General features: G+C 47.2%; 1 protein-coding gene across 1 annotated transcript; it reads left to right on the top strand.

The window, feature by feature from the left end:
• Window positions 1–11,312: 11,312 nt before the first annotated feature.
• Window positions 11,313–22,979, top strand: RPL14 (ribosomal protein L14). Its single transcript, XM_075316636.1, has 6 exons — window positions 11,313–11,378; window positions 13,026–13,127; window positions 13,327–13,421; window positions 14,592–14,691; window positions 22,691–22,744; window positions 22,870–22,979. The coding sequence occupies exons 1-6, from the start codon at window positions 11,376–11,378 to the stop codon at window positions 22,936–22,938; spliced, it is 423 nt and encodes a 140-aa protein (XP_075172751.1). The 5' UTR covers window positions 11,313–11,375; the 3' UTR covers window positions 22,939–22,979.
• The last annotated feature ends 762 nt before the right edge of the window (window positions 22,980–23,741 follow it).

A 23,741-nucleotide genomic window follows, 5' to 3' on the forward strand; every position in this document is an offset into this window, starting at 1 on the left:
GCTGGGACGCCGACAGTAACTGGACGACACAAGTTGTTAGTTTCCCATTTACCTTTAGTGGTCAGGTGTTATGGTTCAGGTTTACAGTGGTCCAGTCAGCCCAGAACCTGCGTGGATCTCTCCTTGCCTGGTGGGTTGGAGGCCTTCCTTAATGTGCTCTTGATGGGTACCGCTGTGGCCTGGAGCAGCACAGCATCCCCTTCTCTCTCTTTACTTGAAGATGACTGTCCCCTGTGACAGGCAGTGTGAACCGGTTATGGGACCCGCTTGTATTACTGCGATCCCGGGTTCTGTGTTGCTGTTGCGTCTTGGAACTAAGTTGGGCCAGGAAATGTAGAATCTCTTGCCCTCCGGGTTTTACTGCTAGGCCGTTAGCACCCAGTAGCCGAGGACCCCGGTATCCTGTCCTAGCGCTTGGTCCTGGAAAGATCATACAGCAGCTCTCCATCAGTGACCGCTCTTTCTCCTCGCCACAGTTTCTGCATGACTTTCTTCCTGTTCCCTCTAACCCTTCCCTCAGGTCAGCATGGACAGAGAGACAACCTTCAAAACAGGTTATGAGCTGCTGGCCTGGAGTAGGAGATGTTGTATGTGATGTTCCTGACAAGGAGAGGTCCCCACGCTGCCTCCAAGCATAGCATTTATCCCGGTGAGGAGAACAACCCACTGTGGCTCCCGTGACCACTGAAGTGCCACACTTACATCACAAATATTGCTATCTCTGAATGGAGTAAGAATTCTGGTGATGTGCACACCACTTGTCAGACAATCCTGATCCATCGTCTTAGTAATAAACATGATTTCAGATAACTAGAACAATTCATATAGAAATGCAATACACTGTTATTTATGCAATTTTCCACCCTTGAAAATTTTTCCTATATAGAAAAAGCGATTACACATTTATTCATTAGATTCAGAGAACATATTTGTTCAATAGAAAGAGGACACGAATGAGCAGTAATCTGCACTCTGTGCATCAAGTGTTGATGTCCATATGCATAGGGTGGGTGCTATCAATGCGGTGGTGTAGCAGCAGTATACATGAAAAATTATAGAAAAGATCTTGGCACAACCAGTGCTGGAGAAATGTAAAAAACTGATAATTTATTCAAGGCATATTAAAAAAAAAAAAAAAAAAGCACACGATTCTGGCGTACTTGGATGCCCTTAGTCCCATGTCTTTTTCCCTATGACTGAGGGCATCCAAGTACACCAGAAATGTGTAAGGGCTGAAGTGTGTTTTTTTAATATGACTTAAATAAATTATCCATTTTTTTAAATGTCTTCAGCAGTGGTTGTGACGAGTTGTTTTCCACAATCTTTCCAGAAACAGGACAAGGTTTACCCAAATGAATCAAACATATACATCAGGTCCATTCAGCTGACTCGTTTTAAGATTTATAGGACTGGAAGTAGTTAAAGGGTTATTCCCATCTCCACGATCCTATCCCAATCTGTAGTAGGAGTAATAATAATATTAGCAAATACCTGCAATTAGAAATGTAGTATAGTTCTCCTGATATAGCCGTGTCTCTTACCTCATGGGCAGGGCAGTGCAGCTTAGGTATCCATGGTTACGGCCACTTACAATATATTACAAAAGTGAGTACATGCCTCACATTTTTGTAAATATTTTTTGCTCAGACAACACTGAAAATCAGACACTTTGATACAATCTAAAGTGGTCAGCGTACAGCTTTTATAAAAGTAAAATTTGGTGTACCCGCTAAATAACCTAGCACACAGCCATTAATGTCTAAAATGCTGGCAACAAAAGTGAGTTCACCCCTAAATGAAAATGGACAAATCATGCCCAAATCATGCAGAATATTTTGTATTATCTCAATTATTTTCAAGCTTATTTACTATTCACAGCGCTGTTCTGCTTCAGTGATTCTAATAATGGCAATGTTACAGTATGCATTATTACTGACCCGCGACAAGAGGCCGCTGTTTCCATCTGCATTCAACTGTTTGGTTGCTATAGCAACATCTCAACGGACTTCTCCACTGAACTTGGAGAGCTGAGGAGGAGCTATGTGTGAGCTGCAGGGAAAGAGAGAGGTGTGCGTAATGGAAAGGAGCCGCCGCAGAAACACTTAAGTGAATTGTGAGAAGACTCGTGTTAGAGTTTAGTGAGGAGGACCGTGACGCGTGTGAGCAGCATCCTGTGCCGGAGAGTCACCATTCTGCAGTTGCTGGCTATAGTGGTCACCGTGAGAGGATCTCAAGTCTCTGGTTATGGCAGCTGGACACCATAGTACCTGGGTACGGTAGGCTGGGCCCAGGACTGCGTGCACGCAACACTTTATGTTTTGGTACCAAAACACATATCTGTTCTGGTTAGGCCAACTATATACACACACAGTAGGACTTGCCGGCTCTGCTGTGTCAGTTGACACATTTAAAATCTTAAAAAGGACAGCAGCACACGTTTGCATTGACTGTTGCTCTATAAGATTTCCAGGACTGTGTTGCTGAGCTGTGTGGTTCGCCTTCCCACTTTTACCATCTACCCCATCTATGAGACTTCAGCAATTAGGGGTATTCAGGGGGTTTATGGGATTTGTTCATGTTTAGGTGGATACTCGTGCTGTTCTAAACTCTTGTGCTGCACCACTAGTAGGGCGTGTTCACACTCACAAAATTATTCCTGCTTCCCAGAGGGATTATTAGGGTCCTTTCACATTGCGTTTTGCTTTACGTTCACAGGTCCCGTCGAGGCATCCGTCCGAACCGCCCCTCCCCCACCCCTCAAAGCGTGTTTCGGACGCATGCACCGGCAGGGCCATTTACTGTAATTGAGCACACTACGTTCAGGTGTCCGTCTGCATAAAACGCATATGTGCAAAAATGGCACAAAACACGCTAACTTAGTGTGCTCAATTACAGTGTTGGCCCTGCCGGTGCATGAGTCCGAAACACGCTTTGCGGGGTGGGGGAGGGGTGGTTCGGACGGATGCCCCAACGGGACCTGTGAATGTAAGGCAAAACGCAATGTGAAAGGAGCCTTAGGTGCGACAGTCCCTTGGTTAGGCAAAGGTTAGTGAGAAGGCAACATAAATCGCTATTATGGCGCAGCACAGGGGTGTTTTTGTTTTATAGATGATTTTCTGTTTTGGTAAAGTAAAGCAATCATTCATCAATCCAACTGCCTAGGGTCGCTTTACTGGTGAGTGGGTTTGCTGTATACTGGGGAGCCCACCCTGTACATGACTTACACATTGTCTTAACTCTCTTGGGCATGGAATTTACTAGAGCTTCACAGGGGCCACTGGAATCCTCTTCCCTCCCCCATGATGACATCACAGAGCTAGTGGATGTTAGAGACCTTGTGTTCTTCCAACTTCAATTTAAGGATGCCCCACAGATGCTCAATAGGGTTTAGATCTGGAGACATGGTTGGCCAGTCCAGGAGCTTTACCCTGTTTCTTTAGCGAGGCTGTGGTTATCTTGGAGGTGTATTTGGGGTCATTATCTCATGTCGGAGTACTGCTCTGCGGCCCAGTTTCCAAAGGGAGGGGATCATGCTCTGCTTCATTATGTCACAGTACATGTTGGTTGATTATAAATCCTACATATCTGCTCTTTATAATTGATATGAAGAAACCAGCCACATTTACGGTAAGCTGTAAAATGACGACAATTACAGCCATAATAATCTGTAGAAATTCCTTCAACTTCAAAAAAAAAAATCACTGACTCCTTAAATTTTTTTATGGACTGGAATTTCTGGACGGATGGCAGCCCAGCCAGAGGAGAAGGAGAACCCCACAGTATATGGCTTCAAAAAGAAATTAGGTGGATCATTACTTCCAAGTGATGCATTGAGACTAAATTCTAAGAACAACTTATCTGTTTTCCTATGATTTTATACAATACCATTTTTGTATGTTTCTGTTTACCTGCATGTTTTGTTTTTGTGTTATATGATATTCTAATCTTCACCTATGGATTAGTATGACATTACTAATGATGATGATCTCAAAGGAAGTATGCCTACATCATTCTGCATTCAGACCCATAGGTTCGTACTAAAGCCCGCTTTACACACTACAATATAGCTTACGATGTGTCGGCGGGGTCATGTCGTAAGTGACGCACATCCGGCATTGTAAGGTACATTGTAGTGTGTGACAGGTACGTGCGATTGCGAATGAACGGTAAAACGTTCATCGCATACACATCGTACCTTTCTCTAGAATTGAACGTCAGGTTGTTCATCGTACCCGGGGTATCACACATTGCAGTGTGTGACACCCCGGGAACGATGAACAGATCTTACCTGCGTCCTGCGGCTCCCGGCCAGCAATGCGGAAGGAAGGAGGTGGGCGGGATGTTTACGTCCCGCTCATCTCCGCCACTCCGCTTCTATTGGCCGGCTGCCGCGTGACGTCAATGTGACGCCGAACGTCCCTCCCACTCCAGGAAGTGGACGTTCGCCGCCCACATCGAGGTCGTATGGACGGGTAAGTACGTGTGACGGGGGTTAATAGTTTGTGCGGCACATTCAACAAAATTGAACGTGCCGCACATACGATGGGGGTGGTTACGATCGCATAAGATATCGTATGCAGAATCATAACATGTAAAGCAGGCTTTAGACATCAACTGGCCTTTGTATGATTGCACCCTGCAAGCTCCCATGCTGCCGATATGTTTTACCGAACTTTAACCCCTTCACCACCTGGCGATTTTAGGTTTTGTTTTTTTTTTTCTCTCCTTCTGAGACATAACTTTAATTTTCCGTAATTATAGCTGTATCAGGGCTTGTTTTTTTTTTCGCGGGATGAGTTATACTTTTGAAAAAAGCATAAATTTTACCATATAGTGCACTGAAAAATTGGGGGAAAAAATTCCAAGTGCGGTGAAATTGCAAAAAAATGTGCAATTTCACAATTATATTTATTTATTTTTTTAAACTTACCATATTCACTATATGGTAAAATGGACCTAGCATTATGATTCCCCAGAGCAATACGAGTTCGTAGATATCAAACATTTATAGTTTTTTTTTGGGTGAAAAATTCAAATATTTGTGGAAAAAAAAAAGTCTCTTTTGTCACCATTTTCAGAAATGATCTCATTTTTCGGATTTTTTTTTCAATGGGGCAAAAAGGGGGGTGAGTTGAACTTGTGTTTTTTATTGTTTTCATGTTTTTAAAAACGTTTTCACCACTTTTTATTATTTTATTAGTACCGTTAGGGAACTTGAAGCTGCAAACTTCTGATCGCTTGTACTATGCAGAGCGATGCATCAACACCGCTCTGTACAGCAAAACTGTAGTTCCTATGAATGTCAAAATGCAGCTGGCATCCACAGGAAGTTCGTCATGGCAGACACAGGGGTCATCATCGGTAGACCGATGGCTATCATGACAATCTATCGGCGTCTCGTGATCACGTCCCCAAGCCACTAATAGGAGCAGGGAACGACGCGCGCATTAAACTGACAGAGTTTGGCAGCAGCATTTAATTAGTTAACTGCAGCATGAAGATCTCCGATCCACCAGTGCCTGTTAGAGACACATGTTGGCTTATCAGATCAGCCAACATGTGCAAGGAAAGATGTGAGTCTAGGTGCATGCCCACATCAAAGGGAGCAACACGGCTTAGAACATCTGACTTAATAAAGACAAACATTTTTAATATACAGTGGGGAAAAGTAGTATTTAATACACTACCGATTTTGCAAATTTTCCCACCTACAAAGGATTTAGTTTTTATCGTAAGCACACTTCAAGTGTGACAGAATTTTTATATAATTTGCATTTTATTTCATGTGTCCCGCCCCACTCGCAGCAGCCGAGCAGCTCGGATCCGGACCTTCTGTGGGTGGCTGGAGGGACTCCGGACCCGGGGGTCTCGCGGTCACTCCGATGAAAAAGGGGGGTTGTAATGGTGGATGTAGGATGTATATGTACGGGCTGAGCTGTACTAAGTTCATGATGCCATCCACGGTATGTGGTGAGGTTGGACACCACCGCTGCAGTTGCGGGACACCCGGGGGAGATGTTATGCAGCAAGTTGTTAACCCCTCCGTGGGCAGGGATGGTGGCCCCGGGACCCTTTGGGGATTGGTGCAGTGCAGGGAGATGGGCGACCACAGGTGCTGGTGTACTCACTATTGAAGGAAACACACGAGTCTCTGGTAAACCAAGGTGATGGTGGTCGGTGCCCGCAGCCGGCTGCGTTCTGGTCCCCCACCCGGCTGGTGGTCTCTGTCTTTCTCCTGCACCATTGTAAAATGGTGGACTGCCTGTGCTTGCAACTTCAGGAGTCCGCTCCCGGCTGGATGTGGCCTAAGGAGCCCTTGCCCGCAGACGCTGGTCCGTGGGATCTCTAAGCCCTGGCGGTGGCCTTCTATCCCCCTCGGTGGGCTGTTGTCTTCTAATAGGGACTTTGGGTGGGACAGGGCCTCTAGTCCTGGCCTCAATCGGTTAATTAACCAGTTCCAGTAGCTTCTGGACTTGGTGTCAGGGTCCGAGTACCCCCCTGTGTGCTCCGGTTTCCGAGTCTGTTCCCCGGGTCGGTACCGGCGGGCCACTACCCTGTCCTGGTCCACCTCGGTTCCACTGAGCGTCTTCCTGGCTCCTGCAGACGGAGACCGCCGTCTGCCTCCTAGCCACTGGCACCAGGGCTCCTACCCTGGTGCAGTTCAATTTGGGGTATTCGCCTCTGCTGGAGCTACACCCAGCTCCAGCCCACATTCCTCTCCAACTCGAACTCTAACACTCGACTCCTTCAACTGTTTACTTTCCCGCCCCGGGCTGTCTAGACTCCTTGGTGGGCGTCTTCCAACCACCTGGTTCCACTCCCTGGTGTGTCCATCTAGCCCTGAGGGGGTGACTTGACTAGGGTTTTAAAGGTTGGCTGATGTCACCGGTGAGGGAAAGGTGTAGTGCAGGGGCCTATTTGAGAATACCTGGCCCGGCCAGAGCGTCACACATGAAATATCTATTTGATACACTAGAACAACAGAACATAATATTTGGTACAGAAACCTTTGTTTGCAATTACAGAGGTCAGATGTTTCCTGTAGTTCTTGACCAGGTTTGCATACACTGCAGCAGGGATTTAGGCCCACTGCTCCAAACAGATCTTCTCTAGATCTTTCAGATTTTGGGGCAGTCACTGGGCAACATTGAGTTTCAGTTCCCTCCAAAGATTTTCTATTGGGTTCAGGTTTGCAGACTAGGGCTATTGTGATCCTCATTCATATACCCTTGTTCCCTGTTTCTGTACTGGTATGATTGTATTTTGCCGTTTGATTGTCTTGGCACTATAAGATTGGGCTCATGGGGTAACATCCTTGTTTCATATATTGCTATGGTACTGCTGTATTTATAATATTATATCTTAAGCGTTTACATTTATGCACTGAGTCTATGGGACAGATGTCCTTGTTTTTAATTGGTTTTATGGTGTTTTGCACTCATATGTTTATAAATAAAAAAATTTTGAATTAAAAATCCTTGTTATTATTGTTCTTATATGGTGAGTTGAGTGCTCCTTGCCTACTTCTTGTTTCTCTATACATGTTTGGCTTTGGTAGGCTTGCACCCTCACCTTTTGATTTTGCTTGATTCTAGCTGTGCAGCCCTACTCCTTCTTGCTTCATGTCAGGTTTGCAGACTGGCTAGACTATTCCAGGATCTTGAAATGCGTCTTATGAAGCCACTTCTTTTTTGTCCTGGTTGTGTATTTTGGGTCATTGTCATACTGGAAGAAACAGCCATGAACCATCTTCAATAATCTTACTGAGGGAAGAAAGTTAATGGCCAAAATCTTGCAATACATGATCCCGTCCATACTTCCTTTAATATGGTGCAGTCATCCTGCCCTTTTACAAAAAAGCACCCTAAAGTATAATGTTTCCACCCCCATGCTTCATTACTGGGATAGTGTTCTTGGGGTTGTACACATCCTTCTTCCTCCAAACACGGTGAGTGGAGTTGATAAGAAAAAGTTCTATTTTGATCTATCTGACCACATCGGCGAACTTCAAAGAGGCCTGGACATGTGCTGGTGAGAGCAGTGGAACCTTGCGTGCCCTGCAGGATTTTAATCCATAACAGCGTAGTGTGCTACTAACAATAAGCTTTGAGACTGTGGTCCCAGCTATATTCAGGTAATTGACCAGGTCCTCCCATGTAGTTCTGGTCTAATTCCTGACCTTTCTCAGAGTCATCTTTACCCCATGAGGCGAGATCTTGTATGGAGCCCCAGACGGTGTAAGACTGACAGTCTTGTATTTCTTTCATTTTCTAATAATTGCACCAACAGTCGTTGCTTTCTCACCAAGCTGCTTGCCTACTATCCTGAGAAACCATAGAAAAGATAGGGGTAATTGACGGTGTAAATATAAGGTAATTGATGGGCAAATAAACATGCCATATAATTTTCTTTTAAGCTGCTTTTTACTGTAGAAAATGTGCATAAATACAGCCAGAAAATTGGCAGATAGATTAAAAACCCAAATGATTAGAATATGTGAAAATACCAGAAAAATGAGGTTTGGGGGAGGAAAAGAAGTCCCAATTGGGAATAGTATACCCTAGGATAAAAAACAGGATCCAATACAAGATAATAAGGATCACAGTCCTAAGGGTGGTGTCACACACAGTGACGACGACAACGACGTCGCTGCTACGTCACCATTTTCTGTGATGTTGCAGCAACGTCCCATCGCTGTCGCTGTGTGTGACGTCCAGCAACGACCTGGCCCCTGCTGTGAGGTCGCCGGTCGTTGCTGAATGTCCAGCTTCATTTTTTGGTCGTCGCTCTCCCGCTGTGACGCACACATCGCTGTGTGTGACAGCGACGAAATGAAGAGAGCAGGGAGCAGGAGCCGGCGTCTGCCAGCCTGCGGTAAGCTGTAACCAGGGTAAACATCGGGTAACCAAGGGAAGACCTTTCCTTGGTTACCCGATATTTACCTTCGTTACCAGCGTCTGCCGCTCTCGCTGCCAGTGCCGGCTCCCTGCTCTCTGCACATGTAGCTGCAGTACACATTGGGTAATTAACCCGATGTGTATTGTAGCTAGGAGTGCAGGGAGCCAGCGCTAAGCAGTGTGCGCGGCTCCCTGCTCTCTGCACATGTAGCACAGCGACGCGTGTTGTTATGATTGCTGCTGCGTCTGCTGTGTTTGACAGCTAAGCAGCGATCATAACAGCGACTTACAAGGTCGCTGTTGCGTCACAGAAAATAGTGACGTAACAGCGACGTCGTTGTCGCTATGTGTGAACCCAGCTTAACAGTTAAACTCCTATATAACACGTAGAAGACAGGGTAGATCACACAAGGTCACTTATTTATCCACCATAAACTCCATAAGCATGCCTTGTCAGGTAAATAATATACAGGATTAAAGTGGCTTGGTGGTAAAGTGAAACCCAGAAACCTACCTGCTGTCACAGAGCCTAGAGGTATGCCAGACCTGACAATTGGGACAGGTCTGACACGTGTTTTGCTGAGGCTGTTTCAAAAGACCATTCTGGTCTATCCTGTAGCCCATACCAGCTTTGTGTAGGTCTACAATTTTGTCCATGGTGTCCTTAGATGGGTCTCGGGTCTCGGGTCTCGGGTCTCGGGTCTCGGGTCTCGGGTCTCGGGTCTCGGGTCTCGGGTCTCGGGTCTCGGGTCTCGGGTCTCGGGTCTCGGGTCTCGGGTGAGCAGTTGGAGTCTGATTGAGTGTGTGGACAGGTGTCTTTTATACATGTATTAAGTTAAAACAGGTGCAATTAATACAGGTAATGAGTGCAGAGTAAGAGGGTTCTTAAAGAAAAAAATAACGGGTCTGTGAGAGACATAATTCTTGCTGGTTGGTAGGTGACTAAATACTTATTTCATGCAATAAAATGCAAATTAATTATTTAAAAATCATATAATTTAAAATAATCATACTTATTTTCCTCACTGCATATGGTGAGTGCTGCTTACCACTTCCCTAACAGTTTTTTTCACGGACACATTGTAAAACCATAATAAATCATTCTGATAAGTGATACATATCTGCAGCCCATAATTCTGATGTGAAACGATTAGTTGCATTCACTGAAAAATTATGATAATTACATTTAAAATAATCTTAATAAGTTTCTTCAGCTTCGCAAAAATCGCAAATGCCTTAAAGGAGCTGTCCACTACTAGGATAACCCCTTCTGATTCCACTTGTTTCCTGCCAGTTACAATGAAAGACCCCGTACTCACCTCCCATTCTAGTGCAGGTCCAGCAGTGTCGGTAACCGCGGTTCAGAGCTCACGTGGCATTGTGACTTCACTGGAGCCCCACGTCCAATCACTGACGCCTTCTCTCTCTACGCCTTTGGACCAAATGAGCAATTAACACGATGTCAGTGACAACCGCAGCGTCACTTCCTTTTGATTTACTTATTTAACCCGAAGTTAGGGAGAGTGAGAAGTCGGCAATAATTGAACGCGGGGCTGCCGTGATGTCACAATGTCACGTGAACTCTGAACCGCGGTTAACGACAGAGCTGGAGGGCACCAGAACAGGAGGTGAGTACAGGGTCTTTTGTTTTAACCTGGGGGGGGAAACAAGTGAAATCAGAAGGAATTGTCCTTGTAGTGGAAAATCCCTTTAATTTTTTTTTATGGATAGGGAAAAAGTTCCCTATCTTTACGGACTGCCCTGGAATTTTTGGACGGTTGGCAACCCTGCCCGAGAACACATACACTCTGCATCCACCCCCAACCGCCGGGATTAGTGATACACACTGGAGCTGGAAAAATTTGGGGTTAGGCCGCCTTTAACCTTTTCCTATCCAATAAAATTTCCTGTTCTGCCCATTGAAATCCTATTATAATTGGGAAAAAAGGACAAAACAGAATTTTGCAATATGAAAGAATTTTGTAAAATAAATCAACAGGAAATCAATTTATTCACATGTGAATGATAAACAAGGCAGTGGCCCGACAAAGGAGCGTAACGGAATTTTTGGAATGTCCCCCCCAGGGGACTCGGGATAGGAAAAGGTTAAAAATTGTTTGGAGCAACGTTGATTTGGTTCTGGACCATTGGAAGGTATGTACTGATGATTGTATTATTTTTTAACTGAAAATTAAAAAAAAAAAATGGAAAACCTCTTAAAAAGAACATTTCTCATAACCCAGCACAGGCGTCCATGATTGCAGAGACCAAATATGATTGTTTGTTCCCCTGTAAACGGAAACAGTCCTCCGCTTCACACGTGTTCATACATCATCCAATCACAGAAAAGGTGTAATCTGCCACATTGTTGCTAGCGTATGTGACGTACTTATTATCCTCTTCGTTCATTGGTTCGGCTTCCTGGGTTTTCCGGAAAGTGCTGCCGGGGCTCCTTCCTTTCTGCTCGCCGCCGCCATCATGGTGAGTAGGGGCTGCCTGTGCTCTGTCTGCTGCGGGGATTGCACGGCTCCTGGAGGGGATTATAATGGCTGTTCTTGTTGTGCGGGTCCGGTACCTGCTGGGTTACCGGTCAGTGTAGATCTGTGTGTGCTGTGTATGGAGCGGGCAGGGGGGAGGCCGAGGCCGCATGGAGCGCACACGGCCGGAGGTGGAGGCGGCCTCTCAGCCGGGCTGTGCTCACACTGACTACCCTGCCTTACTATAGCAGGGGCAGTGAGGCCGGATTACAGGCGAGCAGTGACGTCACTGGTTACAAACCCTGCATGTGGCAGTTATTCCAGCGTCTGCTTGCATGGAGAGCCCCATCTGTTATGGCCGTAGGGCCTGTGCCACCCAGGAAGGCCGAGGTGGGGCCCCCATAATGTGTGGCACAGCCCCATACAGAGGGGAGACACCATGCAGGGCTCATTTTACAATAGGATCTTATGGGGGACCCAGCGGCCTCTGTCGGGGGTCACCATAGTCTTATCTATTATTTAAGTTGCCAAATCAGATGTTTTCTGTAATCTGCCGGCTCCTGTATGGGGGGATTCTGTGTGTGTGACCCGCTGCCTCCTGTATGGGGGGATTCTGTGTGTGTGACCCGCTGCCTCCTGTATGGGGGGATTCTGTGTGTGTGACCCGCCGCCTCCTGTATGGGGGGGGGATTCTGTGTGTGTGACCCGCCGCCTCCTGTATGGGGGGGGGATTCTGTGTGTGTGTGACCCGCTGCCTCCTGTATGGGGGGATTCTGTGTGTGTGATCTGCCGCCTCCTGTATGGGGGGATTCTGTGTGTGTGATCTGCCGCCTCCTGTATGGGGGGGATTCTGTGTGTGTGATCTGCCGCCTCCTGTATGGGGGGATTCTGTGTGTGTGACCCGCCGCCTCCTGTATGGGGGGATTTTGTGTGTGTGACCCGCCGCCTCCTGTATGGGGGGATTTTGTGTGTGTGACCTGCCGCCTCCTGTATGGGGGGGGATTCTGGCTGTGACCCGCCGCCTCCTGTATGGGGGGGGATTCTGGCTGTGACCCGCCGCCTCCTGTATGGGGGGGGATTCTGGCTGTGACCCGCCGCCTCCTGTATGGGGGGGGATTCTGGCTGTGACCCGCCGCCTCCTGTATGGGGGGGGATTCTGGCTGTGACCCGCCGCCTCCTGTATGGGGGGGGATTCTGGCTGTGACCTGCCGCCTGCTGTATGGGGGGGATTCTGTGTGTGTGACCTGCCGCCTCCTGTATGGGGGGGGGGATTCTGGCTGTGACCTGCCGCCTCCTGTATGGGGGGGATTCTGTGTGTGTCACCTGCCGCCTCCTGTATGGGGGGGGGATTCTGTGTGTGTGACCTGCCGCCTCCTGTATGGGGGGATTTAAGTGTCCGGTGATGCAGGTTGATTTCTAACCTCCCGATCGCTCCGTCCTTCAGTTCTCTGGTGGACGCAGCGACTGTTTTACAAGGCATGAATGGTCTGCAGAGCCAGGTATTCGTGTAAGGGGGAGTTTGGAGAGATGAATGTCAGCTCATCAGCCTGCGGCTATCTGATGGCTGCAGTAACGAGACTCGAGGGCCTGTAGATAATTCCTATTTGATATATTTGGGTTTTCACATATTATCCTTTTTCCTTCTTTGCAGGTGTTTAAGCGCTACGTCCAGATCGGCCGTGTTGCCTACATCTCCTTCGGTCCCCACGCTGGCAAACTAGTGGCAATTGTTGATGTCATCGACCAGAACAGGGTAACTATTAGCTGTGTGGTTCTGCCGACTATCAGTGGTACTGTGTGATATTGGCAGTGTGGATGGAATATTTCCATTCTGATAGGAACAAGTTCCAGAATTGGAAGCTACACTGATTTCAGTCCATATCTCATACTATTGGGGATGGGGTCTGTGCCGGGAATATCGCTGTGTAATGTCACCCGCTCTATCCTCACAGGCTCTTGTTGATGGACCCTGCAGTGGTGTGAGGAGACAGGCCATGCCCTTCAAATGCATGCACCTTACCGACTTTGTCCTCAAGTTTCCGCACAGGTGTGTATTATGCCCTCTTCACGTTTTTCATGGTTTTGGTTTTTTTACCTGTATGTTTGGTAGTCTGGTTTCTTGCGTGAGTGTCTCTTCGTGTTTTAAAAGTTGTTTATACGCAGGGCTTCATTAGAGCCACAGATTCTAAAAGGATACATGTTTAGGTTTTTGTGTTGTACAAATTACAGCTAATAATATGATACTTCCCATTAGAGTAGAATTATGCTATAAAGGCAGTAAAATAAAACCTCCGAAGTATAGAAATTGAGAGTCGTGTTATCAGCAGCCCATCTGATTATATAGGTGATGTGCTGCTAATAATTATGTTTATGCCACCATAAGTGAATTTAATTACCCAACGAATAAGCATTTTTCTTGGTCGGGTGATCACTTTTGGCTCCCCTCGGGCCAATAATTGGGAACGAGTGTTCTTTTGAACACAATGTACATAGTGTCTTTACAGGAGAACACTATTTTACAATCTATCAGGTGGTACGCTCCCACTTAAAGGGTCTCTGTCAGCACAGAATGACTGTTCAAACAAAGGACAGGTGTTTGGGGCATCATGTTGGGGCTAATCATTTTCCATCTGTTTCCTTCTTTGGCTTCATGAAGCAAGAGCTGTCAATCACAGAAGAGGGGAGAGAGGAGCTGCACCTGTCCACCTGATTGGTTTCCCTGTATGTAAATGATTAGCCCCGCCATGCTGCATTGAGCTACTGTACTTGGTCTTAACAGTCATTCTGTGCTGTTAGTCTCTTTAACTGACTGGTCCGGCATAACCGGGCGGCTGTCCTAAACCATGCGCTCTCAGAGGCGGCAACATTGGGGAGCGTTGCCTCACCTGCATAGGAGTGCAGTAGTAGTGAAGCTGGCCGAGCAGTAAGGTAAAAGTGCTCGCCAGCCATCTTCAGTGCACTGCCACAGCTCTATTAGAGCTTGTAAGCACTGAGTTCAGCCACCGTTGGTAGACTGCAGCAGTGGCTGGTAACCTTGGCAACCAACTGTAAGCAATAAAATCCTTTGAGAGCAGAATAACTTGCACATTTGCTTTGCTTCTTTTTAAAAGCACTTTGCAATTTTAGCCCTGTAAGAAAATGGGACTAACCTTTTAAGTCAAACTGATTATTGGTATTTCTTGTAACTACTGACTAAAGACTGCTTTTATGATTTTAGCGCTCGGCAAAAATGCGTTCGCGTTGCTTGGGAGAAGGAGAAGGTTGATGAGAAATGGGCCGAAACAAACTGGGCCAAGAGGATTGATGCCAGACAGAGGGTATGTTTAACTCTGTAGACCTCTAAATAACCTGAATTAGTCACCTATCATGGAAAATACTATTGCCGTTTCTTCACTTTGGTTGCTTGCTGGGATGGGGTGGTGGTCTCCTAATTTTAATATATATATATATATATATATATATATATATATATATATATATATATATATATATATATATATATATATATATATATATATATATATATATATATATATAATATAATTTATATATTTTTTTAATGACAAATGTGGGTAGATTATTGGGCTTTCAACATCCTGCTTTGCTTTTTTTTTTTTTTTTTTCTTGCTGAAGAAATTTGCCAGTAGAGATTTACTTATTGCAGCCGGAAAAATGTGTGTGTGTGTCATGATTTAACATAAAAGCGAAAAGTTTTCATTACTACCTGTATACCTGGGTATCCTCTTAGAATGTGAATAAGACTGGGCTATAATAACACAAATTATCTAGACACATGTGGCGCTGTTTGTGGTGGGAGAACTGCCTTGTTTTTGTAACCCTAAGCAGCCTCTTTAACCTGTCCCTGTAATGCGAATTGCATGTTTCTCCGCATGATCTGACGTCCAGCTAACAGGCATGGGTGGATCTCCAATCCACCTGTGCCTGTCAGCTATTTAACTCCAGCTCTGACAGCGGGATTTAACATAGCAGCAGGGAGAGTGTAATTCCCTGCTGCCATCGGAAGCCCCATGAAGTAATCACTGGGTGCCGATAGGTTGTCATGACAGTTGGGGGTCATCTGATGCCTGTCACTGTCAGGACTTAGTTTCTGTGGCTGACGAAGTTCACAGGAAATCAGCATTTCTGCTATACAGAGCGGTGCAGAAGCAATCGCACTGTTTCAGCTTCAAGCCCATAAGGGACTAGTAAAATTTAATAAAAAGTGAAAAGTTTTTAATATTAAAAAAACAACCCACAAGTTCAAATCACCCCCCTTTTTCTCCATTGAAAATAAAACAATTAAAAAAAAATAAAAAAAAATTGCACATTTGGTATCTGTGCGTTTAGAAATGCCAGAGCTGTCAAAATATAAAATCTGATCGGTAAAGGGAGTAACGAAGAAAAACGCAGATCTTCTTCTTTTTTTTTTTTTTTTTGTGTTCCAGCAAGCAACATTGCATCTACCCCAAAAATAGTATAATTAAAAACGTCATACTGACCTGGGGAATCCTTGTGAAAGGTCGATTTTTATCGTTTAATGAATGTTAAATAGTTGTGGAATTTGTACTTTCCACATAGAAAAATGGAAGAATTGTTGTTCACTGCATTTTACTATTTTGCACTTGGAGGAGGACCACCTTTTCAATTTTCACTTTAGTTATCAGGAAAGCTGGAATCAGCCCTGCTCCCTGTCCTCACTGACTGTTCACGTCAGTATCACTTTGCAGTCCTCCACAATATGGCGCTGCACTGTAAACCTAAACTTAATCTTCCCTTATCCTTCTCTGGACAAGGCCTTCGAGTCGAGGAACATTTTACTGGTGACGAAGACACGGCTCATACATCATCTGGTGTTTTCTGTAGGGATGCGAAACCTGGACAATAAAGGAACAAGACAGAAGAAAAAGAATGAACTTTTTTGAAATCTGCTGGAGAAGGATGTTATCAATATCATGGATTGCAAGAAGAAGAAGCAAGTCAGTTTTGGAAAAACTCTAGCCAAACAAGTCACTCGAGGCAAGGATCACCAAGCTGCGACTTGCCTACTTTGGACACATCATATAAAGAGCAATCACTGGAGAAAGGTCGGAATAATAGAAGGAACAATGTGAAGAGGAAGATCAGCAACCCAATGGCTTGATACTATCAAGAAAACTGCGGAGGAGACACTGGTGGACCTATCTAGTCTGCCCAAGATTGATCGTCCTACAGAGCGTTCATCCATCAAGTCACCATGGCTAAAGATCTTTTTGCAGAAACCTGGGAGGGTAGCAGACGTCACACATGGGTATGAGCTCGCAGCACATTTTCATGTCTGTTAGCTACTGCTCCCTCGTGTTTAAAACTTCATCGAAACTTTTTATATACATTTTCATATTTCGCACTATTAAAAGGGGGGGGGAGTGAGAGGAGTTACTTTACAGCTATGCAATTGTTATGAAGGTTGAAAACCCATTTCTTTATCGTTCCTTATGGGAGACCCAAACCATGGGTGTATGCTACTGCCCCCGGAGGACACAGTTACTACACTCAAAAACGTGTAGCTCCTCCCTCCTAGCATATACACCCCCTGCTAGCCAGATCTAGCCAGTTTCTTGCTTTGTGTCAGGAGGATCACACACACACATGCATTCTCTTTTGATTTTTCATTTTTTCTAAAGATTTGGAAGAAAAGCGGGTCCACTGGACTCCCGGCATGTCCCTTCTCACCCCCTGGCGGCGGTGCTGTTAAGGTTGACTTCAGGGCAGGAGCCCTTCATGCCGCGCTCCTTCACCACCCCTTAGGGGCTCTGGCTTGAAGTTGGAGCCAACACGGTTCTCACTGCCTTGCAGGAGACCGGCCTCCATCCGCAGCCCTTGTGCAGGACCCTGCTGGAAGGAGCACTGGACCCCCACCCCGACAGGGACTGGGCCCTGCGTCTCAAAGCTAAGTATAGAGACGTTATTCAAAGGGTCCTTCTGCAATATGGGGCACTTTTTATTGTGGGGGACAGTGATGCTTGATAATGCTGCTTTTACTGTGTTTCCGGCCGGTTCCACGGTTTCTTACTAGGAACCGCGCCGATGATGCCTGATTCTCGGCCGCATGTATAACTCTAGGCCCCGGCTTCAGCCGCGGCCTAGTTTCGTTTTCGTTCCCCTGCATGTCAGCATGCAGGGGGACACTGCAGAGCCGCCCGCCGGCCGCTCTGCACAGGGGAGGACGCTCCTTTTTGAGGAGATGATTCCCTCCCCTGTACATCTCCTTCGCCCTCCGATTCCCGCTCCTGGGTTAACCCCCGCCCCCCCCCCCCCCCCCCCCCCTCACTCTGGCGCCATTTTCTCAGCGTCTCAGTACTCTGGTCGGCGCTGGCTGCTCTGCAGTGCAGAGGGAGTGAATATCTGGCTGGGGGTCCAGGCCTGGAATCCGGAGGGCACTCATATAGTGGCCTGATAAGTCACAACCTCTGGTTGTGCACTTTTATTCACTCTCAGGGCATTCTGAAGGAGTTAATTCTTTATCATAGAATCTCCTCCTCAGCAGCATGTCTCACACTAGGAGCAAAGCTCCAAGGCTGTACACTACATGTTCTGCATGTAGGCTCATATTGCCTGAACCGACACACTGTAACGGTTCTTATGTGGTGGATAGTGGCAAGATGCCTCAGCAGGGATTCTCCCCAGGCTGAACCTCTGTCTTGGGTATTCTAGCCATTCTAGACAGAGCCCCCACCTCTGCAGCATGTCACAGAGCGAGACTGCAGACTGTTTTTTATTATCCACTGCAGGTAGTCTCGTACGGCCTTACCGAGCTCATAACATGGGAGCTCATTCATGGTCCCTCCAGCTGCTCCGGTTTCGGTGGCTGACCCCCGTAGGAATCCTATTCCAGGGGTCGGCTGTCCCGGCATCTGCTGAGCATGCAGCCCCCTTCTCAGGGCGTTTTTCTGCTTCGCTCAGCAAAGCTCACAAGGGACTCTCCTTCTGGGACCCCGTCCTCCTGACAGGGAGACGCAGGGTCCCCTGTCCTCCCCGTCCCGCAGCTCCGATTACGAGCTGACTCGCTGGACGAGGAGGATGTCTCTACCACGGGCTCGGACGCTACTTGATGTACATTGATCCGTCCGTAGGTGACGCAGATGCGAATGATTGGATTTCGTCCAGTATTCTTGTACTGGACCTCCATCCGCCTGATCAGGGAAGTGTTCCCCGCTGGCAGAAATGCATCACTATGCCTTTAACATGACGAGGAGTGTGTTCTTTATCCACTCCAGTTTTCAGCCCGCCGCGTCCAAGCCCACAGCCTATCCTGCAGACCCCACAGGGAGTTCTGCTGCCTGTCTCCCCCTCCCATCTGAGGTGGTCTAGGAGTGTACTCATTCGCCAAGGGTAGCCACTCCGGTATCTGGACTTCAGCCCGGATAGTGGTATCAGTGGCTGACGGCACCTCTATATGGATCCTACGGTACATTAATTTTGTACTGGACCTCAATCCGCCGGTGTTACCTTATCTAGGTGAACACAACGTGTGTTCCTTAACCTCTCCAGTTTTCAGGCCCCTGTGACCAAGCCAGGGTCCGCTCTGACAGTCGCTTCCCATGAAGCGTGCTTCTGAGGACTGGATTTCCCCTGTCCACCAATGGTGGTCAAGTAGTGGGCTCATTCACCTTAGGTGGCTCAGCCCGGGCCGTTATGTCAGTGGCTGATGGCTCCTCACTTACGGTTCTGCGGTCCGCCCGGTTGTCCTTTGGGCCAAGTTCGGTATAGGGACGGCAGGAGCCTCGTTCTCCTCAGCTTACAGCAGTGCGGTTTTTTTGTACCTTCTCTGCTTCTCTGGAGGAGATGCATTCTCTCACAGGGACTCTATGCCAAAACGGTTGCCTGAACTTCCTGACTCAGTTCTTTCATCCTATACCAGATCTGCCATGCTGGACGCCGCACGGCGGTGATCTGGGCTACCTTCCTCGCTATCCGCAAGCTCCTGTGGCTTCGGATTTCGAAGGCAGATGCCTCTATGGAGGTTCCCTGCTGGGCTCCCCCTTGGTGGGACCAGTTCCTCGGAACCAACTGAGTGAAATTAAGGAAGCTCTTGGCGGGGAGTATTTCTCCTTGCCACAAACCTAAATCAGGACAGGAATCAGTTGAGGTTTCGGTGGTTTCCGTTCCTCCATCTGGTCGTCCTCTAGCTCAGCCTAGGTTCATAGAACCAAATGGCTCGAAGCTGCGTCTTCAGAAGGCCGCAGGAGATGCTGTCACTGAGTCAGCTTCCTCCGAGCTATTTAGCCACGCCAACAACCTCCTCGGTCGGTGGCAGGCTCTCTCCACGTGGCGACGTAGGGTTCTAACACGTCTCCGTTCAGTGGGGGCGAGATTATATCTCCCTTGGCTACAGGATGGACTTCTGTCCACCCGCCAAACAGATTTTCTCTGTCATCTCCTCCCTGCTCCAAGGCCGCCGCCTTCTCACAGGCCGTGGCATTTCTGGCGGGCCGATGGAGTAATTGTACCGGTTCCCGTCTGGGAACGGTTCTGAGATTTTTGCTTAAATCTATTCCTAGTCCCCGAAGAGGGCGGTGCCTTCGACCTGGATCTTTAGCTTTTCAAGCATAGCCAGGTGTGGCGTTTCACATTGAGTCTTGGTTTTGTTCCGTGTGTTTTTTTTCACCGGATCAATCAAGACCCCAAGGCGATTCCCTAGCAACCATCGGCATCAGAAATGCCTATCGGCAGGAGTCAATCGCAGTTTCACACCAGCGTTGACTACGTTTTGACAATCGGAGTGGTCCAATCGTGGCTCTTCCCTTGGGGTTAGCCAAGGCCCCTCGAGTATTCTCATTGGGGCAGCTGTGATCAGGGTCCTGCCCCCCTAGGGGTTGGCAGTCATTTTTAGCCCTGGACGGCCTTCTTGTCGGGGTTTCATCCAGTGCTGACTCTTAGCAGAGTGCTTCGCTCACTCTCGCCACTCTGACCTATCGGGTGGCTTGTCTTCTGTCCAAGTCCACTCTGACTTAGAACCAGAGGTTCTCAGGGCGTCAATGGAAGCGGTTCCTTGCCCAGTTTTTTCTGCGTCCTCTGAGACTGGATGTTTTCCGCTATACAAGCGAACTCACTCCTCCCACGGGGTGGTGGCTTCGCCACAGACCAGGGGCTCGTTTCAGTGGTGGCTTCGGCCACTCTGTCTCAGGGGCGCTCCTTTTCTGGCCCGTTCCGGGTAATCCTCACCAGGATAGCCTATCCGCCTTGGGAGCGGTATATCTCCATCGTGGAGCGCAGGGCGCTTGGACTCTGTCCGAATCAGCCCTCTGGATCAATGTGCTGGAATTCAGGGCTGTATTTCTTGCTCTCTAAGCCTTCACAATCTGTGGGCGGCTAGGCACATTCGAGTCCAGTCGGACAACGTGATAGCGTTTTCCTACACCAGCTTCCAGGGCGGGACACTCAGCCGCCTGGCAATCATGGCGGCTCAACATCCTTCAGTGGACAAGGGACTCCTAGTCCACCGTATCCGCAGTCCACATCCTAGATGTGAAAACTACGAGGCAGGCTATTTCAGCTGTCCTACCGTGGTCCACAATCCTCAGGTTTTGCGGTAGACACACTGGTTCATGTTTGATCCCAGCTTTGTCTCTTTACGAATTTCACCCTCTACCTCTTGTCCAGCGTCCTGTGCAAGATCGGTAAAGGGGGCCGTCGGGTCATTCTTCCAGACTGACCTAAGCAGGCTTCGTACTCTGACCTGCTCCTTCTGTCCGTTGGGTTGCCTTCGCATCTTCCGGACCGTTCAGACCTTTTCTCAAGAGGTCCGTTTTTTCCCCGTCAGAATTCTGGATTCTCAGATTGACGGCGTAGCTCTTGAGTCCTGGGTCTTAGCGACTTCTGATATCCTTCCTGAAGTCATCTCCACTTTGACTCGAGCTCCAAAGTGTCCTTTGACCTTTTTTGGCCTTGCCGACCCTCCTGTCCCTTCCACAGTCCGGTCTACAGCTAGGACTATCCCTCATTAAGGGACAGGTCTTGGCTCTGTCAGTATGTGCCAGCGGCGTATCGTCCGGCTGGCTCCGGTGCGCTCCTTTAAGGGCGCATCTCACATCATTCCGCCTTCCGGCGGCCTATGGAGACCTCGGACCTTAATCCGGTCCTCACGGTTCTCGGAAACCCCCCTTTGCGCCGTCTTCGGGAGGTTCTTTGTTGTGTCTTTCACAGAAAGTAGTCTTTCTAGTGGCTTTAATTTCCCGCCAGAGAGTTCTGGCTGCGCCTAAGGCGGTTACTGCTTCCACCTTATCCGAGGCAATTTTCCTGCCTTCCTTTTGTCCGGCTCCTGTTCATCGCTTGAGGAAGCGTTGCATATCCTAGATCTGGTGCGGGCGCTCCGGATCTACGTGTCTCGCACCGCCGTTATTAGACGGTGCACCTCTCTGGTGCTGACTGTTCGTCAGCATAGCGGTCTCTCGGCATCTAAGCCGACCCTGATCGTTGGCTTAGGTCAGCCATTTCTGAGACTTGCAAGTGTACTCAAGTGCCTTCCCCACCGGGGATCAGTGCACATTTGGTCAGACCTGTCGGCGCCTTTTTTTCTTGGGCTTCAGGCACCAGGTTACGGCTCAGTAGGTCTGTCAGTCTGCAGCTCGAATTAGTCTGCATACTTTTCGAAGCACTACCCAAGGCATGCTCATGCTCTGGCAGACGTGGGCTCGGCAGACGCATTTCTCCAGCGTCTGTCGCCCATTTGTGAAGTTAGGTTTGCCTGCTTCTCAATTGTCTGTTTATTCCCACCCATGGACTGCTTTTGAACGTCCCATGGTTTGGGTCTCCCATAAGGAACGATAAAGAAAAAGAGAATTTTGTTTACTTACCGTAAATTCTTTTTCTTATAGTTCCGTCATGGGAGACCCAGCACCCTCCCTATTGCCTATGGCAGGTTTCTTGTTCCGTGTGTCTTCACCGGCTGTTATTGTTGTAGACTGAGGTTCCGGTTCCTCCGGATTTTACTCTGTCTCTTCTTGTGGGTGGATGTCCTCCTTCAGCTTTTGCACTAAACTGGCTAGATCTGGCTAGCAGGGGGTGTATATGCTAGGAGGGAGGAGCTACACGTTTTTGAGTGTAGTAACTTTGTGTGTCCTCCGGGGGGCAGTAGCATACACCCATGGTTTGGGTCTCCCATGACGGAACTATAAGAAAAAGAATTTACGGTAAGTAAACAAAATTCTCTTTTTAGCAACTCTTCTAGATGCAGTACTTTGTAAATGGCAGCTGTTACAACACTAATGCAGCTTTTGCCACAATGCTTCAACTTACTTTAAATGTTTAACAACTTTTATTTTATTTTTTTTCTTGCAGAAAGCAAAGATGACAGACTTTGACCGCTACAAAGTCATGAAGGCAAAGAAAATGGTAAGTTTATACTGTGCATGTAAATGATGCTTCACAGTGATGAGATTGTGACTAGTTTGTATCAAACCGTGTGTAATAATGGTGATTCGCTAGGAATTGAGACCATTTTATTTCTTTTTAAACAGAGAAACAAGATCATCCGACATGAGATGAAGAAACTTGTTAAGGAAACTACAAAGAAATCAAAGGCATAAGCTTCTCTTTATGGACAAAATAAACACTTGATTTAGACACATCTGTGTTCATGTCTGTTTATCTTCAGAGTTAATTAAAAAAATATATAATGACCCAAGTGTGCTATGCCATGGAAACTCATGAAAGCCAGAGGAGAGAGATGCTAACAAACAGCAGAATCTGCTGCGAGCAAAGGTGGGGTTTGTAAGAGCTACTTCTATTAAAGGGAGTCTTTCAGCAGGAGTTAATCGTTTAAGGTCTCATGCGCATGTACGTACCTGCTGAATATTCTGCAGCGATTTGACAGCACATGTGCGCTTCAAATCGCTGCAGAAACACTGCATAATAAATGCAGTATTTTTGTTAAAAGCCGATTTCATGTGCTATGGCTGCTGCCCCCATCATAGACAGAGTGGGAGCTGCATCCAGAACGCACAAATAATTGACATGCTGCTTTTATGAACGCACCGATTTGGGTCAAAATTTTAGCACCCAAATCGCTGTGTTCAAAAAAGTAACGTGTGCATGTCTTATGCACAATCTACATTGTGCAGAGGACGCATGCATTTACGCTGCAGTGCAATATGCAGCGTAAATGCATGTAAGTACGCAACGTGTGCATGAGCCCTAAAGGAGGTCCAAAGACTAACCCAATCCATATTTAGTGCCATAACATAAACTAATTTCTAATATTGTAGCATTAAGCACCCGGGTGTTTTGCGTTTTCCGGAGGTTTTTTTTTTTTTTTTTTTTTATTTTTCTGTCAATCTTGCCAGATAAGGGCTAGTTTTTTGTGGGGCGAGTTGTAGTTTTAAATGTTACC

The sequence above is a fragment of the Anomaloglossus baeobatrachus genome, chromosome 6, assembly GCF_048569485.1.
Source record: "Anomaloglossus baeobatrachus isolate aAnoBae1 chromosome 6, aAnoBae1.hap1, whole genome shotgun sequence".
Lineage (NCBI taxonomy): Eukaryota > Metazoa > Chordata > Amphibia > Anura > Aromobatidae > Anomaloglossus > Anomaloglossus baeobatrachus.